General features: G+C 45.5%; 1 protein-coding gene across 4 annotated transcripts in view; it reads right to left on the bottom strand.

The window, feature by feature from the left end:
- Nucleotides 1–1,195: 1,195 nt before the first annotated feature.
- Nucleotides 1,196–25,674, bottom strand: part of SLCO3A1 (solute carrier organic anion transporter family, member 3A1) — a 70,417-nt gene continuing 45,938 nt past the window's right edge. The window contains exons 6-9 of one of the 4 annotated variants that reach the window (XM_008590712.1): nt 20,849–21,024; nt 16,634–16,698; nt 8,661–8,903; nt 1,196–2,070 (exon numbers count right to left, since the gene is read on the bottom strand). In XM_008590712.1, the coding sequence (XP_008588934.1) occupies nt 2,021–2,070; nt 8,661–8,903; nt 16,634–16,698; nt 20,849–21,024 (534 nt within the window). In that variant the 3' untranslated portion in view covers nt 1,196–2,020. The other 3 variants (XM_008590711.1, XM_008590713.1, XM_008590710.1) reach the window with 3 other exon arrangements.

Raw genomic sequence — 25,674 nt, 5'->3', positions numbered from 1 at the left:
GGAGATATCCCGAGGCGAAGCCATTCCCTGCTCTGCCAGGGCTTACAACAGTGGGAAAGTCAGAAAGGAAAACCAGACAGCGACAGTACAGGACCACTAAACATATCATCTGGAGCTGTATCAGGGCTGTGGAGCACCTAATTCCTACCAGAGTTTGGGTTGTAATGAATAATTACCATTTCTGTGCTAGACATTGCACTTGGCGCCTTCATACATGATCTCATTTAAGCCTTATCACAGTTGTTTAAAGCAGGGGTTACCATTCCCATTTTACAGATAACGAAATGGGGGTGCAGAGAAGTCAGATCATTTGATCAATGTCACACCAGCAAGTGCGGCAGGTGGGAAATTGAACTCAGGTTTGTTTTGGCTCTAAGGCCCGTGCTCTTTTGAACATCTCAAAGCCCATAAATATAGAAAACACACAGCCAGAAACACTCTCCTGAAGAATCTTTTAGGATCATCCTACCCAAAGACATAAGAGAGAAAGATAACAGAGATTACAGCATGAGACAGAGGAAGAATTAAAATAGTGCTTTTAATATAATTTTCAGCAAACGTACAGTATGTACTTTACATCACATATTTCTAAACTGCTCATCTGGAAAATATAAGCTGCAAAAATACAGAATTCCACACTCAAAAATCTATTGAGTATGTGCTTTTATCCCTCCATTCTGTGAAACGGTGATTTTTCACCCCCTCCTATTAACATCCAGCCTCAGCTGATTTTGTTAGAGCTGTCGGAGCCCTCACACAGAGAAGCATTCCCAAGAGGGGATTTTCTAAAGCATGTCAGCAAGCCACCCCCACAGGAACCAGAGGAGGGACGGGGGGAAGGGAATTTGCACACCAGGTCAACATTACTCTTTAGTGACCCAGGAAAAAGGCTACTCTGAGGGCTGCTGGGAGGACTCCTGACACAGGCCACCTCCTTAGTCCTTGTCACAGGCCTGTGCTTGGGGCCTCAAAGGACCACGCACTGGCTGGAAAGTCCACATGGGGACCCTTGGGTTCTTGGGTGGGGCAGAGCACGCTAAGTCAGGCCCGCGAGGTCTGTGGGTGGCGGTGGGCTGCTCTCTGCAGGAAGAGGGGGGCCAGGCCCTCAGCTTCTCACAAAGGAGTCTTCTGAAGGTGAGTGTGACTCAGGGCAGGTTTTCTCAGTCTCAATGTCTTGGTACTCTGTGCCTAAAGGGGGAGGAGGGAAGAAGAGCCAAGAGGAAAAAGAGATCGGTCTTTTCTGCTTTTCCTACTTATTTTTTAGGCTTATATAATAGCATCATGGCTTTCCAGTGGAATAAACAAGAGTAGGAAGTTGAAGCAATAAAGTGCTGGTTTTCGCTCCATGTAACCCCAAGGGACCAGATTCCAAGCCAAAAGACCTTTTCGAAGGCCAAATCTTTCTGAGAAGGATATGTGTCTGTGTGTCCATACAACATCCAGGTGGATTTAATAAGATGTATCCCGGCCATTAACTTACTCTCAGGTAAATCCCCAGTGACAGACGAGCTTGTTTGCTAGGACTCTTAAGTGTCACTGCACATCTCTATCGAAGTGGTCCTGAGTGCCAGAGAAAACCTCTGGCTCCCAGTGTCATGACTTGTCCTCTCGCATTCTGGACCAGTGTGTTTTTCATTTAGCCACAGATATTCACCGCATGCTGAGTGAAACAATCTGCTCATCGGAGCAAGGTTGTTAAGCCTATGTCACTCTTACAAAATAGATGCAGTGGCTTCATTTAAAAGGTATTCAAGACCCAACTAGTCCCTGTGACAGTTCACAAGCAGTACAGGTCTCATTGACTGTGACATACAGCTTTCTTGTTAATGACAGGCATGGTGGGGCCACAGAAGTCCCCATTCATTTGTCATCTTTAAACTTTGACCTGGTGGTACAAAAGGTGACAGTTTGGGACTGTCACTCCTTTCCTCAGGATTTTGAAGCTGAGACCTGGCATACAGAGAAGGAAGCCCATTGATTCTGGGCAATCTGGAGAATCCTTCCTCAACGTTCTCAAGGCTCAAGTTCTTACAGTCTTAGGGCTTCTGCTGGCAGTCTTGGAGGTGAGAGCTGAGGACGGGACAAAAGAGAGCGAGCTGGGGCTAGTTCTTGCCCAGCAGAATGAATAAGACAGAGGATAATGAATGGCTGAGAAATCGCCGCTGTGGAAGAACGAAGGAGGAGTGTTTTTAAAGGTCTCCATAGTTTAATTATTAAAGTGAAACATAGTTTTTCTCATTTTAGATTCCTGTGCCCATAGGCAAAATTTTACAGAGGTTCTCGTCTCTGGCTCCTGGCTGACTTCTGCATGCACCTATAGACTCCTGCAGGGGATTCCCAGTGGGAGATGTTCTGTTGGCTTCACAAAGGCTTCCTAAGAAGGCAGATGTGTGCTGTCACTTTGGTGGCTGTGGTGTAATGAAAAGAGAGCACTGGTTCAGGAGTCAGACCTGGCATTGGCTCTCAATGACTTTTCTAACTAGCTGTGTGAACTTAGGGAGCTTGGATTTGCTGAGCTTTAGTTTTCTGACCTGTAAAGTGGGGGAAAAAACTTACCTCATAGGGCAGGTGTGAAAGCAATACCTGGGATTGTGCATCATGGCACCTGGCATGTGGGTAGCAGGCTCTTAATGAACATGGGCTCCCCAGCCCCTTCCCTCCCTTAAGGTGCTGGATTACAGCACAACTTGTGTGTTCAGTTGGGTTCCTCTTCTAATGAAACTTCCTACGGTGCTTATGTATAATTCATTTTATGCCTTAGATTATAAAATCAAATGGTCTTGCCAAATGTATCTCCATGAGAGCCATCTTCTATTAGGTTAGCATGAATTCAAAAAATCAGATTCATAGGAGGGCAAAAATCTCAACCCACAGAATGTTAAATCTCTGGAAAACGTACTATGTTGTCCCATTTGCTCATAGCTAAAGAACAAAATCACTTCTACTTTATGGAAAAATATTTGAAATCTATGACAATTATCAACTCTAGATTGACCTGGTCTTTATTATAAAAGTAGAAATGTCTAGATATTCTGTTCTTAAAAGCTTGGAATCTGAGACTAAGAGTAAGACATATCCAACCAGTATCCAGCTTCAGTCTGGGGTCTCCCTGCTGGAGCCAATGACCAGTACCGAGAGGTGCCTCCCTGGTGTCTCATTGCTTCTCAGTGTGTTCAAAGTGTATTGCAGAATGCATCAGAGAGGAGGAATCTGTTTCCTCTAACCTGTCCATTTCTGGTAGCACACCTCATATCAACGGATCCCTGGGATCAGGGGTTAAGACTAGGAATGACACCTCTAGAATCAGTTGCCTCGGTGTTCTGGCTATATTAGGGGGCAGGTGAGAGTGCAGGGCCCCATAGTCCATTTGGGCCACAGTATTCCTGATGGGCAGTCTCTAAAGGTGGGGAGGGGTCCCTCCTGCCTTGCACAGTAGGGGTGAAGTACCCATCTGGCTAAGGACACAGGCTTTGGATTCACAGATCTGGGTTTGAATCTGCTTTGTAACCTTGAGCTGATTCTGGAAGCCTTCCTATTCTCATTTTCCTCCCTATAAAATGAAGCAAATAACAGTTCCTGCCTCACAGGATCATTGTTGAGATTAAATGAGCTAGTATATGGGACACGCTCAGCCCAGCAGCTGGTTCACAGTAAGTGCTTGATAAATGTTAGCTACTACTGTTATCGGCTATCATTAGTGCTTACCAATTACTCCACCTGGCAAATCTATTAGCTTTAGAGTGCCAATGTTTCACATTGGTGGGGAGCAGGAAAGGGATTGGAAATGCTATTCTGTATCTGAATTCACTCTCTTTTTCCTAGGTCCTATATTTCTCCCTCATGTGCCCATTTCCATCATTTAAGGAAAAAAGGATGATTACTCTAGTTGAATTGCCCAGTGTCAGAGCTGGAAGGGACTACAGATTGTATAGTTCAACCTCCCCACATTACACAGGAAAAAAAGAACGCTGCCTTCAATTTTAAACTGACAATAAAATGGTACTTACCACATTCTAGAAATAAATGAAATACCTGAGTTACATTCTTGTGGTCAGGAATGTTAGAGCTGCTGGACTAAAGGACCGTTCCAACACACTCCTTGGCCCATGCGACAGCAGAGTCGTAGGCGCTGGGATCTGCTTCACCTATACAGCCACTAGCGCCCCCAAACATGCAGTGCTGCCTCCAGAACAGAGATCACCACACTATGGCCCTCCCTTGGCCAATCCAGCTGCCGACTGTCTTTATAAATAAAGCTTTATTGGAACACAGCCTGTTCATTTGTTTACCCACCGTCTATGGCTGAGCTCACACTACAAACAGAGTTGAATGGCTGCAACAGAGACTGAATGGCCCACAAAGGCTAAATGTTTTCTATTTGGCCCTTAACAGAAACAGCTTGTGAACCTGCTTTGATGGCGCAGGGACGTCTTCCTCCTCGTCCTCTCATCCTCTCTCCCTAGCAGACACCGCTGCTCTTTGGTTCTATTTTTCTAGACCACCCTCTTTACAAGCCTTCCTAATTCTCACTACCATGAGGCAGAACTTACCACCTCTATACATCAGCTTTCCTTATACCCAGATGGGACCTAGTCTTAGTGTTATTATTCCAAAGCTTTCGTTTGTGTTTGGGTCTGTCTGGCTCATTGAACTGTGAACTCTGGAGGGCAGGGACTGTGTATTTCTCACCTTTGTAACTGGTCCAGCGCCTGGCACATAGCCACAATTTTAAGGAAAGGAATGAATGAGTAAATACTAGTGTAGAATATATCAAGCTCATATGATGCACCCCCGAATGAAACTAAACCTGCAAAGGAAAATCGTGTATCATGTGGAAGCTCTCTGAGGAGTAGGAGTTCTTGTCCCTGCCTCCAAGGCAGTCAGATTTCTGAGGTACAGGGCATCTTTGCTTTTCTGAATTGCCCATTTTAGGTCTTTTTTAAACCCATGTCATCCCTGCCATAATGACCAAACACCCTGGGTTGTTGAGGTCACTTGCTAATGTGAGGAAAGGGAGCCAGGAGTGGGTGCTCTGTGCAGTAAGTGTGGATTCCACCTATTAATCTAGGCAATGGTTCCATAAGAAGCATTGGAACAAAAATATCTTCCTTGCATATTCCATCAGTGAGAGATTCTCCTAATTTACTCTCAAACAACGATAATCCTAGGGGGCTGGGATCCAAAGGGTGTCATTTATGGCTAGTTGTCTAATCGATTAGGTCCTTACAGCTGTTCAGAGAGTAGGAGTTTGCAGTGAGCTGGGAGAGGTGGGTGTAATGAATGAGGAGGAAAGGGCAGAAAAAGGATAAATACTGTAATTGGGTTCTAAACTAATTTTCCAGGTCAAATTTAATTTCACCAGTGCCTTCTCTTGGAAAATTTGGCACTTCTTAGGTATTTGACCTGGATTCTAACCTAAGGGGGAACAGTCCCCAAAGGGAAACATGGATCCTGGTTCTGAGGAGGCCAATGAGAAGGCCGTGGCTTGAGCCCAGGAGAAATCAAGCCCCCTGCTGTGTGTCTAGTCCTTTCCCCTGGCTCTATCCAGATTCCTGGTTCTCCCAAGCCACCAAAATAGATAAGAAAAGCACAAGGCAGCAAATACTCTCCATCTGTTGGACTGAAACACTGCACGTCTGGGTTTCTCCCCCTCTAAACCAAACCAAATATACACACAACAGTAAAAGAGTGTAGCTCCACCAGGCTGGAACAGAAACTTGTCCTTGTCTCTCTGGTCTCGGCTGTAAGATCAGCTGCATTGATTTCTGTACACTGATCTTTACTGCTTAACACTGCTGAGTAGGGCTTTCAGGACTTCTAAGCGGTGCTTAAAACAGATCACACAGGCCTGACAGGCCCAGCCTGGTGGAGAAAAAAACCACACTGCCCAGGACCTGAAGCAGCAGGAAAACCAGACTGGCAGGCCCATAGGGAGCCAACAACTGTTCCTCAGAGAAACCCTCTGTGAGTGACCAGATATATTTCCACTTTCCGTGTTCCTCAAGGAATGGTCTTCTCTGGAAGGTAGTCCATTAGCAACCACAGCAGAATCTTTTTTCTGAGAAATTTCCTCAGGACCTGTTCCTCAGAGAAACCCTCTGTGAGTGACCAGATATATTTCCACTTTCCGTGTTCCTCAATGAATGGTCTTCTCTGGAAGGTAGTCCATTAGCAACCACAGCAGAATCTTTTTTCTGAGAAATTTCCTCAGGAGCAAGTGTGGCTGTCATCCCGGGGACTACCTGGTTGCCCTCGTGTGCAACGTTTCTGTGGGTTACCTCAGGCCCGTGGGCTTTCCAACAGGAAGGGTTGGGACACTGTGCCATGTGTGAGCAAGTGGAAGCTCGAGGTCATTATTGGACACAGAGAGGTGGAATCAGGGGATCCAATGTACAGGTGCCACTTAACCAAACTTTAAAAGCCCTGACTAGAGTAAGCTATTCCACTGTAAGGTGGTGAAAAAGACGTGATTTTTACGGACTTTATTTGGTCTCCTTTGTTGCTCGGAAGACATTGGCAACTCTGATTCCTTAGAAGCTCTTGGTTTCCCCTTATTTTGCCTGTTGAGCGTTACTAGCAAACTCCTTAGGGGGACTAAGGAGGATTCTCTTGGTCCTGCATTAGCTGTGAGTTGAGCCGCCATGCTGTGGCCTTCTGGAGGGGCGGTGTCCCCAGGGTGCCTGGGAGCTTGCGGCCTGCCTTGGAGAGAAAAGAAAGGCTGCAGTCCCCTAGAGGGAAACACTTTCACAAAAACGTGCTTACTTCACATGAGGGAATAATACCGGTACAGAAAAGAAGACCTTCTTGGTCTATACGTAGGAGTTACAAAGATCTGCCAAAAGTTGCAGCAAAGACACTTTTTCATCCCTCCCTGGGCGTGTTCAACTGAGATGGAGGATGGACTGCAGCAGAAGAGAGAAAACTCTAGCATTCACTTCCAGGGTTTATTCCAATCCTCACGTTTTTGTTTTCTGACCAATGCAGATCTTAGGAAATCTTTTCATTCAAAATACCACTCAAAACCAAACCGATAACCAAGGGGCTGGATCCAGTGTCGTACGTACAATGGTTCTTTATAGTGCAAAAAGGAAATTAAGACCAGACTGATTTATCTGTTAGCATAGGGGAGAAATTAAAATTTTAAAGGTGAAAACACTTCAGAGTCATGTTGATGAATGGGACTTTAAGTTTATATCCAGTTGCTGATAATAGCCCCGGAGCTGTTTTCCTTTGTCATCCTAACACCTCTTCTCATTCATCCTAAAATCTTAGGAAAAGAATCCAAGATCCAATGAGTTTAAAAAAAAATCTTTTAAAGCAAATAGTCCTGTGAAACACGAGGTCATAGGGCCTCTTGTATATTCTTGTGTTTGCAGAATATTTGAATGAGGATAAGATGATAAAAATTACAATAGATTAATTGCATCCCTTGAATCACATATTTTTGGTGCATTAAAAAAGGAGGAAAAAGGAGAAAAGTAAAAGTAACCAGCATAATAAATCCGGCCTATAGAACTGTTAGTGACTGATGGGTTAATACAGATTTTAAAGTAGTTAAAAATAGCATTAGAGGAGTATACATACAACAGTTTGAAATTCATATGCATTGTATCGTTCTTTTTAAAAATGGCAAAATGTTTGGCAAATGTAAGCAAATGACTTGGATTATGTTGGGTCTCACCAGCTCTGAGCAGAGTCAGTCATGGCCAGGTGAGGCCCACTGCTTCCTGAGGTCGCTCTGTGGGGCTGGGGGAGGTGGGTGCCCGCCACTGGGGGGTGCTGCTGCTGGGGCAAGGGAGATGCTGGCCCCCCTACCCGGCTCCCCCTCAGGCCCTCGGTCTTGAACGTGGAAATGGAGCTGGTGAGAGGTGCCAATTACATACTCCAGCACAGATCACCCATTAGCATCGCTGAGAGAACTCTGGGGCCTGGAACCACATGCAGACTGGGTGAGTCGTCTACACAGTGACCCATATTGCAAAAGTTAGAGAGGGGCGGGGCTTCCACCCCTCTGACTTGCGCGCCTCCCATGCGGAGGGAGAGGGTGGCACAGAGTGTGTCACTAGTGCTTAATCTGGCAATGTTCTCAACTCGTGTTTTTTTTTTTAGTAGACTTGTTTTTAATGTTTTTTTGTTTTGTATGTGTATGTATATCCAGAAATGTCCATCCTCCAAGCTGGCCACCACTGTTCCCTGAATTTGGCAGTGCCTGTTGCTTGCAGCTGTTGGCATCCTGAAAACCATGAGGTGCCTTCAAAGCAGACTCTGAGCCCCAGCAGTGCGAGCGTCCTCCAGGACCCCCGCCGCACGTCACACGTGTGATCCCTTGCTCTCCTTATTCTGAATCCTGTCTGGCTCTGATTGTGAGAAAGAGGACAAAGGTCCTGTGTGTGTGTGTGTGTGTGTGTGTGTGTGTGTGTGTTGTTTTTTTTGGAAACCTTTTTTTCTTTTTCTTTTTCTTTTTTTTTTTTAAGAAAAGTGACCCTTTGATTACTAATACAGAGTTCAGCCCTCCTGTAGTCACTATAAAACGGACTCCATGTTTTCACACCACTCATGATCTTCCAGGTTATAGATAAACTTTGTCCTATGTGTCTGATGTGCGGGCACAGGGTCCCTCCCCAGATTGTCTAGGGTCAGAGTAGAGGCAAAGAACTCACTGGTGCTCAGCCCGCCCTCGTGGTTTTTGATGTAGCGTTTATAGTTTTTCCTCAGGCACTGCCACGTGGTGGTGTAGAGGATGAAGGCGAAGGACTTGAGCGCAATGGCGATGCTGACGTACAGGTATCTGTAGACCACGTTGTCGTAGAGGACGCAGGCACCTTGCTCCCCGCAGAACGTGCTCCAGAACAGACAGGTGGAGTCGATGCCAGCCCCAAAGATGAGGGGTGGGGGGATGAAGCCTGGCAGAGGGAAAAGAGCGTTTAAGGTTCTGGCTCTGGTGGCCGGTTTTGTGTAGAGACGGGCTCTCCTGTTCCCGTCCGTGCACATCTGCTCTTATAGGACCGCGGAGAGAGCACATCCGACTCTGCGGCTACACAGCACAGCGCTTCAAAGACACGCTCAGGAGCCAAACTGCGTGAGTTAGAATCCCAGCTCTGCCTCTTATTCACTGTACAAGCCTATAGATGTTATTTAAACCCCCTGCACTTTAGTTTCCTCGTCTGCAAAATGGGGATGAGAATAACACCGTCCTTATCAGATTGCTGTGAAGACTGGCTAAATTAATACATGAAAAGCACCTAGGACAGTGTGTATTGTGCCTGGTACACGGTAGACACACAAAAGTGACAGCTGCTATTGTTATCATCTGCTGAGAGGTTAAGAAGGAAAAGATAGCCTTCCCTGAAGGGAAATATTCTTTGTGTCAAAGAAGTACAACCTCATAGAGGGACTGCAAAGAGGCATCATGCTGTAGAAACTGTTCACTTACACGGGGCTTGTGTGTGCTCTTGAGTGGAGGGACCAGGAGCCAGAATGGACCAGAAGTTGGACGTGAGTACACTATACCGTGTGTGTGTGCACATGCTTCCCCTAGATATCTCACCACTGGATGAAAACGCTTTTCCTTTAAAGCTGGGAACTGGTTTTAAAACTTTCACAACAGAGCATTACAGGCTCCTACAGAAGTCATTAAAAATGGCAGGTGAGATGAGACGTGTTCACCATAATTAATTTAGTTCCACGTTACTCTGTGTTTCTTTGCCTGCTGTTATCTCCTAGCTCAATGGTTTTTGATCCTGGCTGCATGTTAGAATCATCCAGGTGTCCCATCCCAGACCCATGAAATCACAGCATTTGGTGTTTGGCCCAGATATCAGCATTTTAAAAATAAAACATTACCAGGTGATTCTGGCCTGTTGGAGGGGTGGAGGTCGGGGGGAGTCTCATCTGTACCATGAGAAAGCAATAGATGAATCATTAATACAGATTAATTATTCCAGAAAAAACAGTGTCCCCCTGATGCCAGAATGTAGTGCCAACTGCCTTCAATGAGAGACCAGAGAAGTGGGAAGTGATCTCTGGAACCAGGTGTGGACACCCCTGGGACTCCATGGCCAGGATACTGCTATCCACGTGTTTCATTTTTTGTTAAGGAAGGTCCCTCTGAGAATGTGATGAGATGGAGACCCTTAGCCCAGAAAAATACACCTACCTACAAAACAAACACACATTGCAGGGGCTCATAGGCCCCTGAAGTCCATCTGTGACCCCAGAGTAAGAACTTCTGCATCACAGATGCTGCAGCGACTCCATCTGAGGCCTCAAAGAGCAGCTTGGGAGGGGAGGGCCAAGGAGGTCAGCAGGCTTCCCTCAGATTTGATGACAGGCTTGGGATGGGATGAGAGGGACCACATTGTCCTGTCCATGCTAAGGAGGCTGGCAGAGCTCCCGGCGCCCCAGGCCCAGGTGCCTCAGCACTTCTCACAACTCTCCAGCTCTGGCACTTGTTACCCCAAAGAGAAACCCCTGAGAAGGATTCTAGCTGAAACCTCACTAAAAATTCCCAAGCAGCTTGATTTAATAAACTCCAAGCTCAAAATTCTGCTGCCAGGTCAGGTTGTGATCCTGCTCAATGGAAAATCATATTCCCAGAATATGCTGTGGCTGAACAGGCTGCCAGGTGTTTGAGACCTTCCTTCGGGGACCCTGTATGTTCTCCCTGTCCCCAACAAATGCCTTCTCTATTTCACTGAAAAAGAGCCAACTGGAGGAACCGCCATGGCAACCGTATAATAGAAACAAAGCCACACTTGACACTACTTAGGTAAAGAAACGCAGATCTGGAGCCAGTTTAAACCATGGGTATATCTGCAGATAAATGGGACTAGTTTGCTTTGTTCCTGTGGCACAGAGGACAGTGCACATCTGTTCACGTTTCTATTTCTAGGGTTTAAAAATGCTCCTCTCTCCTCTTCCTTCTCCCCCTTGTGCCCTTTCATGAGGTCATTTCACTTTGTCCTAGCCACCCGTCACCAGGCAATGGGAAGCTAAGACTACAGAGGACACTATGGTAAAAGCTTTGCCATGGGAAGGATCAGATGGTACAGGTACCCCTTGCTCCACAATGCAGGGACTTCTTGGATACAAATTCAAGTTTGGCAAATCAGGTCATTTTTAGCACACTGAAGGAAATTTGCAATATAAAGGAACCATTCAATAATACTTAAGCCAAAATATCCCTCTAAAATGCCAATATGTAACTCCTTCACACAACTGTACCGGAGTGAGAATTTTTATATTATGTAGTTGTTTTTAAACCAGGGCATACCTGTGTGTGCTAAAGATGTCAGTTTCATCCTGCCTACTATGTGACCTGGGAGGAGTTAGAAACAGCATTTAAACAGTTAGAAATTAGAAAGTGAAGTGCCTATCAAAATTTTTCAAGACATACTCAATATTTTGGAAAGCATTTGTGACAGACAAGAAAAAAAAACTTTTAAGGAGCCAAAAGCCTTGGGGCAAGTCACTTGATATTTCAGTGCCTCAGTTTCCTCCCTTTAAAATGGAGATGATACCACCTTGCTTGGTCAGGATTAAGGAAAACACTACATAAATGAGGTATGTGAGTGTTTTGCAAGGGCTGGCCCTTCCATGTGGTCAGAACTTTTGCTACTTTGTTCATGTTGTACCGGGTATGTGGGGTGATATTTTAGAATAAATTCTAGGTCAAGTACTGCAAGTATAACCTTTATGAGATTCCTCACATTTCTGAATACAGAAAGCATTGGCTTTCTCTTCCACCAAAGGGGAGCTATAGCTTTCAGGCCCTAAATTCTAGGTGTGCTGAGAATACCAGAGATGAAGAACTAACGGGATCTTTTTAGTGAGAAGGCTTTGCCATTCTGGAACTCACCTAATTAGTCACAGAAAGGAGTCCCACCCTGTTGACTAATTTTCACACCCAGTGCTCATCCTTAGGTTTATCATTAAGACCAAATCAAAGCCTGGAAAGTCCCTGCAAGAAGCTGGTTGCCCAGAAACCACTGGAAGACTTCTACACTGTGACAACTGCAGTGGTAACTGCTGTCAATTACCGCCCCCCCCGCCCCCCCGGAAGGTATAGGGCGCTCTAGATCCATTATAAATCCTCTCCATAACCCCATAACATCCCTTATTTTACATATGAAGAAACTGAGAATGAGAGAGATTATTTGATATTTCAAAATCCCAAACCCAATAATCCCCCCTTCCAATTCAAAGTTTGTTGATTTAAAGAAAAGATTTTAGAGCTCTTAAGAGAGATTTCCAGGGCTACAGAGAACATTTGATTTGCCCTTATGCTAAGCTCCTGGGGATAACTGGCTTGAGGAAGGCTGGTTTTGAAGCATGCAGAGGGCGAAACACACAAGGGTTCTGATCTTTGCAAGCTGCTGAGCCCGCCCTTCTCCAGGATTGTTAATGCATAGAAAAGGCTGGGAGATTTATTTTGTAAACAACCTCAGTTTTTGGCAAAGCACCTTAGGCAGATACTTATCATCAGGAAGAGACTCAGAGTCGTCACTTGTCCTCGTAGCCCTTTTATTTTTCAGACAGGGAGCTCACATCTGGAGGTTGCTTGGTGGTGGGGAGGAAATGGGAATTTTGGAACCAGAGACAGCTGATATTGGATTTGGACTGAGCTGCTCAGGAACTGTGTAACTCTGGGTACATTACACAGCTTTACTAAATCTCAGTTTCACTGTTTATAAAACATGCACAATCATACCTTCTTGAGGATTTCTTCTAAGGATTAAATGAGATACATCTGAAAACGCCCTCACTTGCTGGGCTCTCAACAAATCTGGTTCACTTCCTGTTCCCCTTTTGCCCTAAAGCTCTTTGGAGAAAAGAAAATCTGTCCTTTTTTTTAAAAAGATGACCGGTAAGGGGATCCTAACCCTTGACTTGGTGTTGTCAGCACCACGCTCAGCCAGTGAGCAAACCGGCCATCCCTATATGGGATCCGAACCCGCGGCCTTGGTGTTATCAGCACCACACTCTACCGAGTGAGCCACGGGCCGGCCCCAAATCTGTCCTCTTTTAAACCACCACTTCTAGAGAAAGAGTTGCAGAAAACCCTCCAAGCCAAGCTTCAGTGACTAACCCCAACTGGAAAGAATCCTCCACGTCATAAGAATAAGGAAGTTTTGTAAGATAATCAGGTGCTTCAAGAAGGGGGGCCGAGTGGGTAAGGTGTACTTTAGTGTCCACTCCTGCTTTCAGCACCTTCCCTCTGTTAGGCCCTTAGTTACCTAAGGAATGAGGAGGGGGCTGATGATGGTGTAGTCTTCAGAAGCAGTGTTCTGAAGGAATGCTCTCCCCTCTGTGTCTCCTGGGCAGGAACTCGTGGAGGAAGCAGGTGTTAATAGGGTCCCACCACTGGGGCACTGGGAACCCACCATATGCTGGGGAGGATGTATCTAGGCTCAGTGCTGCTATGGAGAATATTAAAAGAATTAAATCTCACTTTCTAATACTCTCGGGCCCAAATTGCAGCTATATATATTTCAATGCAAAAACTGCAGGATTGTTTAAGGAAATTAATTGTCTCTGTTTTCCTGAAATCTATTAACAGAGATTAAACCTCAGGGCCTTGTATTTTAGCTATTTAATTCACTCCCCTGTTTGAAAAGGCCAGGCCTATTTATATTCTTTGGTCTAAACTTAAGAGGTGAACTGAAAGGCTTTTGTAAGAAAAATAAATTCACATTACTTTATGGGACAAAATGGAAGCTGAAAATTACTCTGCCATTTACATTTAAACAGATATCTGTTCCTCTCCAGCTGACCTGCCAGGACTTGAATTCACCATGGAATCTCTATTCAACCTGGTGGAATTACTGTCATGTCTAGCACCAGCTAAAAAGGGGATGTTGAAAAGTGTACTCTCCCAAAAGGATTAACGAGTTTCTCTGCTTCAGCAATGCCAAAAAAGAGACTGGACCGATGCCACTGGCAGCCATCTTCCAGGGACACCTGACATTCACTTTTCTTAAATCCAACAAGACTGGAGGAGCTACTACATTTTCATTTCATTCCTGGGCGCTTTGTTAAAGCCACCAAGGCTTAAGAGCTTAAGTAACTTGCCAAAGGCCACATAGTAATGGACTTAAACCCAGGTGTACCAGTATCTCACATTCACTTCTAGGTCCATGGTAAATAAGTGAGATCACCTTAGCACAGGTAAGGAAAGCACACCCCGAGTGATGCAGGCACATCTTTGAGAGAGCCCGGTGCCTAGACGGTGCTTAATAAATGTCCACCAAATCAACAAGTGCGTGCACCAGTGAGTGGAAGGGATCTCGCGTGCACCCTGACATTGAACCCTCCCACCCGGGGTCCCTGGGCACGCTGTGCTTACTGCTTCCAAAGCATCACTTATGTGCTCATTTCTTCACTTGCCCATAAACTTCATGTTCAAGACGGTGCTCACAGCAGGGGCTCAACAAATGTGTGATGAGCCACATCTGGAGTTTCCAATTGCACTTTCCTAGAGTGATTCGTGAATCACCCAAGACCTGCCTGCTCAGGAATGACACCTGTGTATGTAGGTACACCCTGAGGGTGACCGTCCCAATGCTTTTTGTGAGTGGATTGCTCTGGAAAATGAAGAGTAGGCATTGGTGGGTGGAAACAATACCATTGGGACACCTGATTCGTCACTGTGTGTTATCTTATTCTGTCAAAGTCTTTGCTGCAGGCCCAGTCACAGGGGCTCCGAACCTCACTTCCTCTTCACTGCTGCTGCTTCTCTTTTGTTTTCTTCTGGCAGGGGTTTGTACAGACGCTGTCTCCACCATGTGGCTCCCATGTGCCTTTGTCCTTCAGTGCCACTGCTCACCCCCGCCCCCCACCCTGGTCACCTGCTCCTCACCTCCACACTGCTGCTTAGTTTTCCTGCATCCTGCCCAACCACCCCACACCTTGCTCCCAGGCTGGTCTCCTACAATCAGAATTCTGAATACATATCCACTCTCCCCTCTGAAACCCTCATTTGCTCAACGCTGGCACCTACTCAGCCAAGTAGAATTTTTTCCCTTGAAATTCAAGGTCCGCTATAACTCTTCTAAGCCTTTACTTTCCCCATACTTGCTTCCTTCTACTGGTGCCCCTGAAGGCGGGATCCTGGCTCCTGCTTATCTGTATATTCCTTGCAGCACTTAGACAGTGCCTTGGACATAAAAGGATCTCAGTATATATTTCCATGAACTGAATTTGGTATAACACCCATGGCACACAGTAGACCCCAGGAGCAAGATTCTAGACCAGACCCATGAGCTGATGGCTTGCCAACAATGCAGAGAGAAAAGCTGTGACCAGGATGTTTGCAAAAGAATGAAGGAGTCAATTACACCAGGAATTCTCCTGTGTGTAGATCGTCCAGTTCATTCGGAATTGACTGACCCTTCTCTAGCTCAACGTCCTCCTCCTCAATTTTGGCCACTGTCCTGGACAACATGAACTTGTCCACAGACATGTATTACACAGTCTGGCCTTTTAACAATGACTCCTCAACGTCAAGGCTGCTCACCGCTGTTCCTCTCTGGCAGCCACACCCTGGGCTCTGTTGTTTCTCAGAACCGCTCCACCTCTGTAATGTCAAAGTCACTTACAACTAGTTCTTACAGTTGCTTTATCTCTTTGTCCTTTCTCCTTTCTGTACATCTTCCTTATGCAGCTCAGGCCCCATGGTCAATCACTGAAGTCCCATTTTGATCCTTGGTTTCTTTTTTTCTTCCACCCGCTGGCCACTGGCACCACCCTGACTGGTGCTGCTGTGTCCCTGCCCTTTCTACCACATCCTTTCCATTGGTGTTTAAAGCAACAGGGAAACCAATCTCACATTCACTTCTAGGTCTTGCCCTCTTTCCTTCCTCACCCCACAGCCAAGTGTCTGGAAAGAGCGGAATTCCATACGTTTGGACCCTCTGAGGATGGAGCATCAAAGACTGCCCCTCCATACATGCACTGTCCAGTACGACAGCCACAGGCCACATGAAAACCAATAAAAATGGAATAAAATCAGCTTACAAAAGCCACACATCAAGGGCACCAGTGTGGTCTAGCAAGAATTCGCCCCAGCCAATGCACAGGACCCTGGGTGAACCATGAACTATTCCTGTCTGCCAATGTGAAGAACGAGAGGGTTAGACTTTATTCCTTCTATCCATACCAGGCCTTGAAACATGGGTCCTATAGCGTGAAGGTCACATTTGCCCCATCCTGGAAACCCAAGATAAATAAATCAGTTTGGAAAAATTTAAAGGATGCAAAGTTTTCCTTTTCGAGGCATTGTGAGAATGCCTCTCTCTCCCAGCTGGCGGCCCCATAAATGAAGCATTTCACAAGCTGCTCATGGGTTGCTTTAATGAGGATGCCAAATCACACCATCACATGTTTTTTTCCCTTTGGTGTTATCACTTTTCCTCCTTATGCTGATGAGAATTCAGGTGGCACAAAGACAAGAGTAAATGAAAACCTCGTGATGTCCAGGGAGTGCCTGTGTTTCATATCTAAAGTATCTCTTTACTAATAATTAAACTTCATGGCAAAAGAGACAAACCCAGGAAATGGGACAATTTTTCTGATATTTACTTACCTGGAAATAAGCATCCCATTCATTCCCGGGGAATAAAGAGGTCATACGTACCTAACAAACGAAGGAGGAGAAAAAGAACTCCCAGGGCGTACGACTTGAGTTCAGGGCTGACTGTCCTATGTGCCAAGGGATGAAGAGGGAAAAAAAAATTCTTATCATTTCATTTTAATTAACAGACCTGAGTCATTTGCTACTATGTCCATCAGAGCCTTTCTTTAGAAAATTACTAATAGTTCTTTTTTTTGGTTTCCCTGACTAAAGTAGGAAAAATAACTGCAACTGTGGTTCCAAGATAAGTTTGGGAATTTAACAGTGCTTTTTATTAACTGGAGCTAATCTTGTCATTGGAAGGACAGAATGCAAATTTGGTCATAAAGTCTACATTAAAAGACACTTTGCATTTGCCGGGATGGGAAAGTATCTTCAAATTGGTGTGCCACATGTATCAGGAAAACATCAACTAAGAAAATCATTCTTTATATTTTGCAAATAGGCTGAAACGATGAACATCTTTGTCACTTCAGGTCATTTTGTGAAATCCACCAGACTAGCATGGTTTCACACCTAGATGAGCCATGTGGGAAATAACCCATTCACCTATATCAAATTTCAATACCTTTTAAATTGGAAAGGTACCTTCCTATAGTCACAGTTCTTTTGATTCAATCTCCCTGGACTTGGGTTTAACCAGGACAGTCCCTTAGAATGACATCACACATTTCATAGAACATTCTCAGAGTGTAACATTTTCTGGGAGGGGAGTGACAGTAGAGAGAGGTCTGGAAATGATCAGTTGCAGACAGATGAGTCCACACAGCTGATAACACAATCTCCTTTGTAATGCCTCTGCTCTTGTAACTAGTATTTATTCAGCGCTTGCCTTCTCTCCCGGAGGTCAAGGACTGTTTGTGTCTTGTTCTTCATCGTGACCTCAACCCTAGCACCGTGTCTGACACCCTGCTGTGCTGGGTGAATGTGCACGGGGTGGATGGGTGTGCAGATGTCTCCCACTTACGCCCCGGGGCAGCCCTCTGGCTCGGTGGTGAAGGAGTGTGAAGAGAGAGTTGAATGATCGTATGCACATGTGCTTCGAGTCATCCCTGAGCAACTCTGGCAGAGAACCTTCCTCTTATCTGTCCCCGTCATAAGTCCCTAGAGGAGAGGGGGAGGGAAGCACATGACTACATCTCTCGGAAGGACTTGTATTAATTTAGAAATTAATGGGATAAGTGTCCTGTAAGAGGCTCCAGAGAGCTCCCTTGCTCCTTCCACCATGTGAGGACACAGCAAGAAGTTCACATCTATGAACGAGGAAGCCCTCACCAGACATGGAATCTGCCAGCACCTTGACCTTGGACTTCCCAGCCTCCAGAACTGTGAGAAATAAATTTCTGTTGTTTATAAGCCACTCAGTCTATGGCGTTTTGTGACAGCCATATAAACTGACCAAGACAGTGTAATTTTTACAATCTTTGCCCCCATTTCTGAGATTTTCTGGGAAAACCCAAAATGTGTTATTTTGGGGGATATACATATTTCCTCTCAGTTATATAAAGAATACAGTATAGGTAAATAATCCCAGGGTAGCAGGTCATGACTTTCATTGAGCAAAGGGGACTCGACTCTGCCTATTAAGACAGACACCAGTTCAATGTCAATGATGAGATCAGTGTCTCTGGACAGAAACAGAGTCAGTACTTTTTAGAATGTGCACATTACAAAATCCAAGTTCTTCAAAGTTATTATCGGATCCATGGCTCCAGTTTTTGCACATTCATTTGAAGGTATTGATTTGGAAGACACATAAATAAAGATGAATTCTCCTTATCAAGAAAACAGTGTTATAATGAGCTAGACTATTTATCACCTAAATTTGATTTCCTTTTAGCTACCATGCACGAGGAACAAAGTGAGCAAGGTACGGAGATCTCCCTTCATATCCTGCTGGGAAACTGGTTCCCACAAGAATAATCCTTCTCAGATCTAGTTCTAAAGAAAGGGAAGGCTCCATGTGAATGTTATTGAACGTTCTGGGCAACACCTGAGATGGAGTCTTAGCTCTACAACTTATTAGCTGCGTGACTTTGACAATACTGCTTGATTCCTGTCTGAGCCCAGCCCTGGGGCCTCAGAGGGGTGCAGTGGGTGCCAGCTTTTATCCTCGAATCTGGCCTTTCTGAGCACTGTTGTTGGCAGGTATGTCCTGTCTAGCATGACAGTGGGAGCACTGCTCTGGGATGGGCCAAGGGCTGGTGCACATGCAGGATGTGGCCCAGACTGTTTGTGCCCTTGTGCCTGTCTGGAACATCTGTGATGGCAAATGGGCCCCAGAAGGAGAAGAAATAAAGCCCTACCTTGGCCCTCTCAATGTGCACAGCATGTGAACATGTGCCTCCAGCCCAGCATGCAGTTACGAGGTGGCTGAGGCCCAGCCTAGGTCATTTAGGCCATCTGTTACTCATCCATTTAAAGGGAATCAAATATTCCCTGAAAAGCTCCAAGAGCTGTTTATCAAGCTGAGATTTGGAAGTGATTAAGATTTCAACATTCTGCATTTGGTCTGCCAGTTACCACTACTCAGCTTCTAGAGGCTGAGTTTTTGCAGGGGAGTCGTGGGGCGAGAAAAGGGGAACTAGTCAGTGCGAATGGTCAGGAGGGTCATTTTTCCTGCTGCTTGGTGCCTTTTGTGTGTGAATATCACAATATAAATTCATGAGAATTTCTAATAATAAAAAATAAACTACTCATAAGGCAGCCACCCAAAACCCATAAATGAGATCTGATGGGTTTGTCCATATGTATATTATATATAATCATCTTCCATAAATAGTTCTAAATACAATAGTTCATTTCATGAATACTTTTCACATTCTTAAGAATTTTCATTATTGCATCGAGATGCAGTACCATAATTTAACTCACTATTCCAGTTCAGGTTTTTCTGCTATTATAGTTAACGTTGTAATAAAAACCTGTCTGTATTGAGCTTGTTTTTCTTGTAGAGAAGTATTTTCTTAAGATAAATGGCCAGGGGTAGGGGGTAGGGTTATTGCATAAAAGGGTCTGAATACCTTTATTGCCATATTGCTTTTTTTAAAGGACTGATAGCTTTTCAATACCACCAGCAATTTGTGATTTTTAGCAATTTTGCCACAGCCTTGCAAGTACTAAATGTGAATTTCTTAAATTTATTTTTCAAACTTAGTATCAAATGGAATTTGCTATTGTATCCTTAATGTTTCTGCACATTCACAAGGCCTCGCTAATGACCTTCGAAATAACATAAGTACTTGTATAAATCCTCTTCCGCAGGAATTCATAACAAAGACCAGGAAATGTGGTGGGTCGGGAGAGAAGTTGAGAGAAGCTGGGTAAAGCAGCTGGTGAAGTACACTGACAAGCTTTTATTTCCAGTCCTTGGGATTGAATTGGTTTGCCTGTAGAACTGCATCCCAATAAGGTGGGTCTTTCTTTGTGTGGCAGCCCTTCCTCTGATTCAGATGGATGTTGGGGTATGGGTCAGTTCACTTCTAGGTTCCTCACGCAAATCTAGATAACTCTGCAAATGCTAAAAGTTACTCAGGATATGACTCAATGATTCACCTTTGAGGCACCTCACCTGCCCCCAGGACAGGTCCCTAGAGACAGGGAACGAGAGAATTACTGGTGACTCTCTCCAATGAACTACTTGTTCAAGAGTGGCCACTGCACACCTGCTGAGAGCCACTCAGCACAATAACCCCTCCCATCTCTATGGTGTCTGCACACACATGGTTTTGGCAGGTCCCACAACACTGAAGGGGGCAGGCAAGACCAGTAACATTACCCCAACTTACAGATTCAGAAACAAGTCAGGGGGAAACATCATGCCCACGGTCATACGGCTAATCAGTGGCAGGGCAGGGGCTGAGCTTTGGGACTTCGCTGGTCCAATGCCATTTTCATTTGACTCCAACAGTGCTGCTCCCTGAAAAGATCAATGCAGATCCTTTCCAAAGCACCTGCAGAGTCTATTCCTGGGAGGACACAAAAGTGTCTTCTCCCTTGTGCCCTGCTTTCTTCTCTTGGTGTGAAGTCCCTATCAAATGCAACTGATTCCTATTGGTGCAGGGAAGTTGCGTTCCTTGCTGCAGCCTGACATCAGTTGGCTTGTGAGACTCATACAGTGTCCCATGGTCTGATCCTCAGGAGATGTGCAGAAGCACAGGTGGAAAGGGGAGGAGGTGAGGTTGGCTCTTGGGTTCTGGGGCCAAGCTAATGGCTTACCTGATCAGGATGATGACCGAGGGCGTCTGCGCCATGGCACCGATCATGCTACAGACGCACATCACACAGAGGAAAGTGAGGAAGGCCTCCTGGCACCCAGGGCTGGGGCATTTTCCAGGAACCACAGTCGCATTTTCAGGGGGGACAGTGGTGAGGCACGCACAGCCCGTGAGATTCTGAAAGGGAAGCATTCAGCCCTTTTATCTGGGGGTATCTCCAGTTTCCAATTGCAAAGCCATCCATCAGCTGAAGCTGTCACAGCCTAATTATGCATTCTGTGGCGTTCCATTAATTAGGCCTGAATAAACGAGTTAGCTTTTTAAAGAGGCTGCAAAACACATGCAAATAAAAGAATATTTATGGGGAGGGGAGCTGATTTCCCAGTCTCCTGTGTGTTTCATTTCCATTCTCAAGAATCCTTCAATAAGCTGTACGCTAGACAAATGTGTCCCCCCAATACAATTACAGAGGAAACTGCACTTCCACAATATGATAAAACATTGCCAAATTAACACTGTAATTACTTGCCAATTTGTCCTCTCTTTTATACAGTTATAATTACACTGAAGTGTATTAAAAGGAATAAATCAGGTAACTCGCATATTGTTGCTGGTTCAGTGCTCGATGCGGCACTGAGAACAAAGGATGGGCACTGTCACGCGTGAAGTCACCCATGAGGCCGTGAGAGGGGAGCTCATGGAAAAGTGCTCTAGTGGCTTGGCAAGCGAAGAGGGCCACGAGATGCTGGGGGCGCTGCGAGTGACTCGTGGGGAGCAGAGCTAACGCCCAATGAGATACATTTATTAATATATGATCAGAGAGAAGACAGGCGACTGCATGCCATCTGATCTTCCCAGTGGATTCTGGCCCTGCAGCCCCTGTTCCCGGGCACAGTCCCGCTCGCTCACACTCGCTGGGAGAATTTCTGATGACAGAGGGAGGAGCAGGGGCTGGGAGAGGCAGCACCCAGCACCAAGCCAATTAAGGTTCCATAATAACAGTGCCGAGGCCTTTAATGAATACAAAGTGAAAACAATCATAAATGATTCATTGCTTTTCTTTCTAGGACCGCTGGGCTTTCAGAGCACACAGCCAGGTAAATCCTCCTGAGGATCAAACAAATCCCTTCAGCTTTTACGGTGCTCCTCCTCTGCCCTTCCTCCTCCGCCCCCCGCTCTCTTCTTTTCTTTCCCTACACAACATACAGATAAGGGTTTTCCTATTCCATAAAACTACACGGGATGATTTCCAGGGTGACCAAAAGCCTGTGCCCCTCACTCAATAGGGCAGGGAAGGGGGGGGGGCACACTGTGTGCTGGGCTTCCCCTTTTTCTCCTAAGTGGCCTCTCAGAGCAGGTGCCTTTGTGTAAGTGGCCCCATTGGGATACTGATACCCAAGACCCTTTCCATCCACCTCAGCCTGGAGACTTCCTGGCTCTCCTTCAAAGCCCAGCACAGACACTGCCTCCCTTCTTGAGCCCTCCCCTGGCTGCGGCTGCAGCTCCCCTATCCTCTTCCATGGGCCCCTTTGAGCCCAGCACAGCCGTCTCCTCTTCCAGGCTCACTCCACCCCCATCTACAGAAACCTTTACCTGCTTCGTGGAGGACACAAGAACTGTGGGACAAGACCCGTGTCTCGTACCTTCTCTCCCAAGCATCTCTTCCTAGCACAGTACTGAGACGTGGTATGTGACACTCAGCACAGTTTTAGCATGTATGCAGGTACTTCAAAAAGTTCGAAGAAAAATGGAATATGAATCTTTCCGTGAACTTTTTGAAGACCCCGAGTATATGTGAATGAATCTTCCTCTGCTTTTATTAAAAAGCAGAACTACTTCACCTCAAACATAACTTAAAATGCCCCTCCTTCCCCTACCTAGGAGAGGAAAGCCCACCCCCACCCCAACTTCACAACCAAACTTTCCCAGCTGTTTACATCATTACCTGCCTCTCTTCCTCTCCCTGCTCTCAACTCACTCCAACTGGCTTCTGATCAGATGTATGGATCCGACTGTGCTAAGCTCCCCAGTGCCTGCCACATCCCCATCTGCACTATGCTTTCTCCCTCACCGCAGCTCCTGGGAGCACGTGCCCGTCGGCCACTCCCTTCACAGGCTCCACTCTCCTGATGTCCCTTTTCCCGCTCTGACTGCTCCTTCTCCATCTTCGTTGCTGGCACCTTCTCCCCTTTCCCACCTTAAAATGCTGGAGCTCCTCAGGGCTCTGGTCTGGACTTTCTTCTCCTCTCCCCTCTGCACTCTTTCCCTACATCTCCTTCATTCATTCACCATCTCTGTTCCTGCTCATGACTCACCTAAATTTCCACATCCCTCCCAGACTTAATTGATACAGGCTGAGTATCCTTAATCCCCAAATCCAAAATCAGAAACTTTTTGAGCACAGACATGATGCTCAAAGGAAATGTTCATGGAGCAAATTGGAGCATTTTGGATTTCCGATTTTCAGTTAGGAATGCTCAACAGGTAAGAACAATGCAAATATTCGAAAAAAAAAAAAAAAATCCTAAATCTGAAACGCTTCTGGTCCCAAGCATTTCAGATGAGAGTATTCAACCTGTAGGTCCCTTCCTAAGACTCACAAGCATGTTAAGGTATCAAAACTGAATCCAGGAGTTAATGGCCTATGCTGGGTTCTGTGCTGTCGACCTGGCACTACTATCCTGTCTAAGGTGGGTGGCTACATCCCCAGAATTCCCTCTCCTGCGTGGATGACAGGTGGACAGGAGGGGAACATGGGTGGGATTTAGAAGGCAGGAGCTATAGGAGGCCAAAATATGCCATCCTAAAATATGCCTCCCTGGTATAAAGAATATTTTGAGCTGATTATTTTGAGAAACTGCACACACAGGATAAGCTCTGACAACAGAGACGACATTATCAGTTTGTAAGGGAAATTTACATCTATAACGGAAATCTCCATTTGTAAGCGTGTCTCCTCTCTGTAGCAGGAAGAGGATGACAAAATCACTAGAGAAGGATCGATGGAGAAGGTACCAACTTAAATTTGCATATTTAACTTAACTCTTGTTTACCTGCTTTTCCTAGTCCCCTTCCCATAACTGGCCTTCTCCACACCCTTCTTTGTTTCCGTGGACCGAGATATTTAACCTTCTGAAGGAACCATGTGATTGGTGAGCTTTGTTTGCATTAACAAGTCATCTGCAATCAATACCTACATCCTCTTAGATTTCTGCCCCATACCTAGACTATGGCTTGACTGTATTATATGAAATATATTTTATATTTATATAAATAAAATATATAATATTATAATTATAATTATATTATAATATAATTATAATTTATTTTTATATATTCTCTATTATAAAATATATTAAGTATATATATTTATTATAGTATAATAAATATAATATTTTTCTGGTTGCATCAGAAAAGTTGCAACGGGTCCCTCCCTGCTCTAAGGAGTGGAAAACCCCATCTGAAATGTATCCAGTCTGGATTAGGTGTGTGATCATGCCCCTAACACAGCTGGATAAAATGAGAAATCTTCATCTCAGGCTGTGGCTGGCACAGTGATGGTGTTCATGAAGCCGACATCCTGTGCATGGCCTGAGCTGACAGTGGGTTAGGCCGCCAGGGGTTTGGGTTTGCACAGCCAAGATGCGGGAAGCTGAGGTGGAAGGGCCCACAGCTGGGGAGAGGGACTGGGCAGAAACGGAATGTTTGTCTGTCCTGACCCCATGATGCATACGTTAAAACCTAACGCCCAGTGTGATGTTGTTAGGGGGTGAGGCCTTTTGGGAGGTGATGAGATCATGAGGGCTGAGTCCTCATGAATGGGATTAGTGCCCTTATAAAAGAGGCCCGAGATACCCCTCACCCTGTCTACCATGTGAAGACCCAGCAAAAAGGTGCCATCTATGAACCAGAAAGAGAATCCTCACCAGACACCTAATCTGCTGGCACCTTGATCTTCCAGCCTTGAGAACTGTGAGAGATACATTTCTACTGTTTATAGGCCACCCAGTTTATGGTATTTTGTTATAGCAGCCTGAATATACTAAGACAGGCAGCCCCAGGCCTGTGAACAAGAGTGAGATGTCTGTACTGTCATTAACACTGGAAGAAGAGAAGCTGGAGACCAGAATACGATCAGTGTCCAAGAAGAAAAGCTGGAAATGGATGGGTCCCTCCCAAAGGTTCTAGGCAAATCTGTATTTATTTATTCAGATTTAATTTATTCAAATAGAGCTGTGAAAGAGGCTGGGGAGGAGGTAAGCCAAACTGATCTGGGCAAGGACCTGGGTGGACTTCTTTTTCAATTGGATGAGTCAATCTGACATAATGGGCAGGAACGGCTGGGTGGTCCCATGGCATGGGGGCAGGCTGGGACAATCCCACAACCTTTCCAAGAAAAATCCAAGGGAAAATGCTGTGATTGTAGTCACAAGGCAAGGGATGGGAAACTCATTTATCTGGGCCTAAGTGATACAGGAGCACAGATCTACCTGGACGTTGTGCTAAGGGAGCTGTGCGGACTCTGGGTGTACAAGGCAGTGTGGTTATTAAGGAAATATCTTCCACTGCAGATAAAGACCATGCAGTTTCGTTTTTCCCAGGGTGCATAATCAGAAAAGATGATTTCCACCAGTGGGGTTTTATATTACAACACGAAGGAAAAAAGAAGTAGGGGGTATCCCTTCAGTTGATATTAACTGGGCACCTATGTGGGAACCCCGAGATCTGCAAAACCTTTGAGCAGCAGGAAGTTTGAAAGAGATAAAATGGGTGTGAGAGAATGACGCACTTTAATTTAATTCAGGAGATAATAGAGGTTGGGATCCT

The sequence above is a fragment of the Galeopterus variegatus genome, unplaced genomic scaffold, assembly GCF_000696425.1.
Source record: "Galeopterus variegatus unplaced genomic scaffold, G_variegatus-3.0.2 Scaffold6323, whole genome shotgun sequence".
Classification (NCBI taxonomy): Eukaryota; Metazoa; Chordata; class Mammalia; order Dermoptera; family Cynocephalidae; genus Galeopterus; species Galeopterus variegatus.
Note: the sequence above shows the minus strand (reverse complement) of the source record. Positions and strands in the feature narration are given on the sequence as shown.